Source organism: Papaver somniferum, chromosome 7, assembly GCF_003573695.1.
Source record: "Papaver somniferum cultivar HN1 chromosome 7, ASM357369v1, whole genome shotgun sequence".
Lineage (NCBI taxonomy): Eukaryota > Viridiplantae > Streptophyta > Magnoliopsida > Ranunculales > Papaveraceae > Papaver > Papaver somniferum.
The window spans coordinates 86,819,315-86,821,172 of NC_039364.1; the positions used below are offsets into that span (position 1 = coordinate 86,819,315).

The 1,858-nt window shown below is 35.0% G+C and overlaps 1 protein-coding gene across 1 annotated transcript; it reads right to left on the reverse strand.

The window, feature by feature from the left end:
- Positions 1-516: 516 nt before the first annotated feature.
- Positions 517-1,284, reverse strand: LOC113294874. The gene has a single exon (XM_026543249.1). It carries the CDS (start codon positions 1,282-1,284, stop codon positions 517-519), a length of 768 nt encoding a protein of 255 aa, XP_026399034.1.
- Positions 1,285-1,858: the final 574 nt, after the last annotated feature.

Genomic DNA, 1,858 nt, shown 5'->3' on the forward strand with positions numbered 1-1,858 from the left:
AGGTTCTCGACACTTGGATAGCAGTATGTGTGAAACGTTGTCCCTGTCTCCGTCGCCTAAACAAGCGTGGAACGCAGGATCCAAGGAAACTATCATGTACTTGCTGAAAAGGAACATGCACTTAGAGTATCTAATCATGTTGTCGAGTTAAATGGGTGCTTCTCTCAACTATTGCGCTATAAATAAGAATCCTTTGACGACATTCATACAAGTATTGTGGGTAACATCTTTAAGTTTAGTCAACATTTGCACACTACTTTTCTATTTCCATATTCTTATCTATCCATGTGATTTCAGTATGCGAGTGTTGTGACGAAAGTTGTAACAAGTACGATGACTATCTTAGTAGAGTTTTACAATCAGGTTGAATGTCATACGCAAGTTTTTTTTCTAAACAAAGGATTATATTGATATCAAAAGTTTATTACAAAAAGATACTAAAAAATTGTAATTTAACTAAAGACACAAAAACAATCTATAAACAATGCCTATATTCAAATACATTTTAGGAATTTCTTAACAGAATCTGTAGTATGGATGATCTGGTAATTCCATGGTCTTCAAGAAAGCAGGTCTTGAATAATATTCTCTTCTTTCTCCCCTTGATAAGGTAGATCCTTTCTTTGCTAGGTTATCTGCAGAGAAGTTCACCTCCCTGTAGCTATGTATGAAGCACCAGGATATAATGCTTGCACATATTTTTTCCCATCTATTTACTGCAAACCAAGGCACTTTGTTGTTTTGAAATGCTGAAATTGCAGCTGCTGAATCAGTTCTAAACCATACTTCCTTGTAACCTTTGCTCACTTCCCATTCACCTGCATTCAAAATAGTAAGTATTTCTGCAAAAAAGTTTGTTGAAACACCCAAAGCACCTGCAACAACAACTAGGTATTCACCAGAGATTATTCTGCCAATAAAACCATACCCTGATATTCCAGGATTACCTTTTGAAGCTCCATCACAACACAACAATATCTTATTTTGAGGAGGAAGTTGAAAATAAACTTCTTTAACTCTAGTTCCTTTAACTTTTATCCATTTCACTCCCAGAGCTTTTAAAACTTGTAAGTCATAAGAGTTATTCCACATTGATGCTTTCATCCTGACTTCACATTCCACTGTAAATTTCAATATCTTTGACTTGATTATCTCTAAGGAAAAAGCTTCTTCTTCATAAATATATTTGTTCCTAGCAAACCACAGTTCTCTCATTGTAATAAATGAAATAACTCTCCAAACTTCCTTTATGGATGGACTTTTGTTCTTTGCCAGTTTCACCATTTCATCAAATGAGCTAGGATTGATGAAATTAAACATATTTCCTAGCCATTTCCAAATTAGTTCACTGAAATTACAGAACCATAGGATATGCTCTTTGTTTTCTTCCTCTTTTTTACAGAAGCAGCATCTTGAAGCTAGTTGTACTTTTCTTTTTTTTTGAGGTTTTCATCTGTTGCACATATGCTCCTAGCTAATTTCCATATTTTTCTTGAAACATTAGGGTGAACAGATGGATGCCATACCTGATTTGTCCATTGCAACTTTGGAAATTTCTCTCTTATTGCTTCTACAACAGATGCCACTGAGAATTGACCTGAAATAGTGTATGACCAAATTCTTCTATCTCCCCTTCTATTAATAATTGGCAGTTCATTACTTTCAATCATCTCCATCATCTCACTAGGAATTACCCATTCTCCATCTAGCAAAAGATCCGCTGCTTTCATATTTGGGAATTGAAGAATAAAAGAATTACCATGGAAGTTTTCCTCCAGTGCTCTATCATGAATCCATTTGTCTTTCCACACTGATACAGATTCACCATTACCTACAAGACATCTTGTACCTTCCTGTA